Source organism: Aplysia californica, unplaced genomic scaffold, assembly GCF_000002075.1.
Source record: "Aplysia californica isolate F4 #8 unplaced genomic scaffold, AplCal3.0 scaffold00752, whole genome shotgun sequence".
NCBI lineage: Eukaryota > Metazoa > Mollusca > Gastropoda > Aplysiida > Aplysiidae > Aplysia > Aplysia californica.
In genome coordinates, this window is record NW_004798022.1 from 145,114 (window position 1) to 147,940 (window position 2,827).

Here is a 2,827-nt window from a genome sequence, read left to right on the forward strand (position 1 = left end):
TCTCTCTCTCTCCCTCTCTCTCTCTCTTGATTGAACGAGTGTTTTCATCATTCCTTTTTCCATCTCTCTCTTCACACCAGTGCTTCTTCTTTCCTATCAAACATCTATCGTCCTTATCTCTCCTTCTTCTATTTTGTGTTTTTTACTCTGTTGTAACACCTCTAATCTTCTGGCACTCATATGACATTATGCAGTTGCGAGCGCCGTAAAACCTCTACTAAAACAAACCAACACCAGTGCCGGACAGTACAGAACTGGATGGAGATGGCTGACATCACCTACCTCACTGTCTCTTTCTCTCTCTCTCTCTCTCTCTCTCTCTCTCTCTCTCTCTCTCTCTCTCTCTCTCTCTCTCTCTCTCTCTCTCTCTCTCTCATCAATCTTTTCCCCATCTGTCTCCGCCCCAGTGCCAGACAGTGCAGAACTGGATGGAGGCGGCTGACGTCATGATATTCACCGACACGTCAGTGGCCCAGTACTTCACCGACAGCATCTGTGCCAAGATCAGGGAAAACATCCTCCGATTGTTCAAGAACGCTCAAAACGTGCTGGATGACTACGGTGTGTGTCTCGTGTTGAAGGAAACATACGTTGTTATTGATGTGAATCAGCCGAAACAGTGGGTGGTTGGCGGGTGCTCTGATGTGGTTTGTTCCTTCTTTCCTATCAAACATCTATCATCGTGATCTCTCCTCGATCCTTCTTTCTTGTGTTTGTTACTCTTTTGTAACACCTCTAATCTTCGGCACTTATGTGACCTTATTGTGTTGTAAGTGCCATAAAACTCTTACTAAAACTCAAACAGAAACAATGATTTATGTGTGTGTGTGTGTGTGTATGTGTGCGTGCGTGTGTGTATGTGTGTGGGCAGACATGTTTAGTGGACAATAGAGGTCCGTAGTTGCTGCTGTTATTTTGTCTCCGTTGTGCCTATCCACGACCCCGAGAAATGTGCTTTTCATCAAGGTCACCACTTTTGTCGGGTAACAGATGTTGTTGGTAGGTGGTTGACAGGTGCTCTGGTGTGGTTTGCTCCTTCTTTCCTATCAAACATCTATCGTCTTTATCTCCCCTCCATCTTTTTTGTGTTTGTTACTCTCTTGTAACACCTCGAATCTTCGGCACTTTTATGACGTTATTGTGTTGCAAGTGTCGTAAAACACTAACTAAAACTAACGATGACCTAATCATGTTGCAAGTGCTGTAAAACTCTTACTAAACCTACCTCCTCCCCTTAAATCAACAACAACAACAACATCAACCCCCGCCCCCCCCCCAAAAAAAAACCCAACCAAAAAACCCCCCAAACCCAACAAAAACAACCGTTTTCCTCTTCTGTTTCAGTTGAACATTACGGCCATCTGGTGAATGGAGAGACACAGGGTGCCATTGAGGAATACCTGACGTACGAACACACTTTCATGGACCATAAGCAGGTAACCCACGGATTAGACATTTCTCATATGAACTCTCTTTTATATTCAGGTAAACCCACGGATTAGCCATTTTTCATACGAACACACTTTCATGGACCATAAGCAGGTAACCCACGGATTAGACATTTCTCATATGATCTCTCTTTTATATTCAGGTAAACCCACGGATTAGCCATTTTTCATACGAACACACTTTTTTGGACCATAAGCAGGTAACACATGGGTTGGACATTTCTTGTACGAATACACTTTTATGCAGGTAACCCACGGGTTAGACATTTCTCATATGAACTCTCTTTTATATTCAGGTAAACCCACGGATTAGCCATTTCTCATACGAACACACTTTTTTGGACCATAAGCAGGTAACACATGGGTTGGACATTTTTTGTACGAATACACTTTTATGCAGGTAACCCACGGATTAGACATTTCTCATATGAACCCCCTTTCAAAGACCATAAAAGCAGGTAACCCACGGATTAGACATTTCTCATATGAACCCACTTTCAAAGACCATAAAAGCATGTAACCCACGGATTAGACATTTCTCCTGAGTGAGTCTAGTAAGCTGGAAAGGAACAAGATAAGATAAATAAGGTATGATAGGTAAGATAAGATAAGATTTTATTGAACTGCACAAAGAGAAAATTGCTGCTGCATGGTAAATATATACATGCACATGCGGTCTTCAATTCACACGCATATACGCATGCATACTTGCTCGCATGCACGTAAGTAAACAAGCACGCATGCACACACACACACACACACACACACACACACACACACACACACACACACACATACACACACACACACACATACTCACACACTCACACAGACACACACACAGGCATTTACACACACAATACACACACGTGCATGAAATGTCATTGGCTGGAAATATTATAACAAATATAAAGTGATGTTGTTCTCTCACATCTAGAAATGATCAAATACGGGACTTTCTTGTCATATTACAGATCTGTGGACACTGTGCATCCTGGTTTGTTTGAGCTGAAAATAGGGAAATAAGAGAAGCTCTGTTCACACACTATTACCTATATGAAATTTTAATTTTGGTAACATTATGAATAAACATGTTGTTGTTGTTTTCAAATCCCTTTAGCTGCGAGCATTTCGCTCTTGGCAGCGCAATGCCCCCCTCATGAACTAACATAGATGTTTTATTTTTAGAATACCTCCGGACTCTCGTATTTCAAGTGTAGAGAGTGTTCAAAAGAACCTTGGAGAGGTTGATAAAAGAATGTGGGGTTGATTTGTCAAGGCGCAAAATAGGTAAAGAATTTATCATCTCAACTACCCTCCCCCACTCACACACACACAATCACGCACGCACGCACATGCGCGCACACACACACACACGC

The 2,827-nt window shown here is 42.3% G+C and overlaps 1 protein-coding gene across 1 annotated transcript in view; it reads left to right on the forward strand.

Moving 5' to 3' along the window:
• Positions 1–2,827, forward strand: part of LOC101848386 (dynein heavy chain 12, axonemal) — a gene marked incomplete in the record, with an annotated part of 110,807 nt that overhangs the window by 12,477 nt on the left and 95,503 nt on the right. The window contains 2 exon segments of the mRNA XM_035972586.1: positions 408–561; positions 1,345–1,436. Of these exon segments, the coding sequence (XP_035828479.1) occupies positions 408–561; positions 1,345–1,436 (246 nt within the window).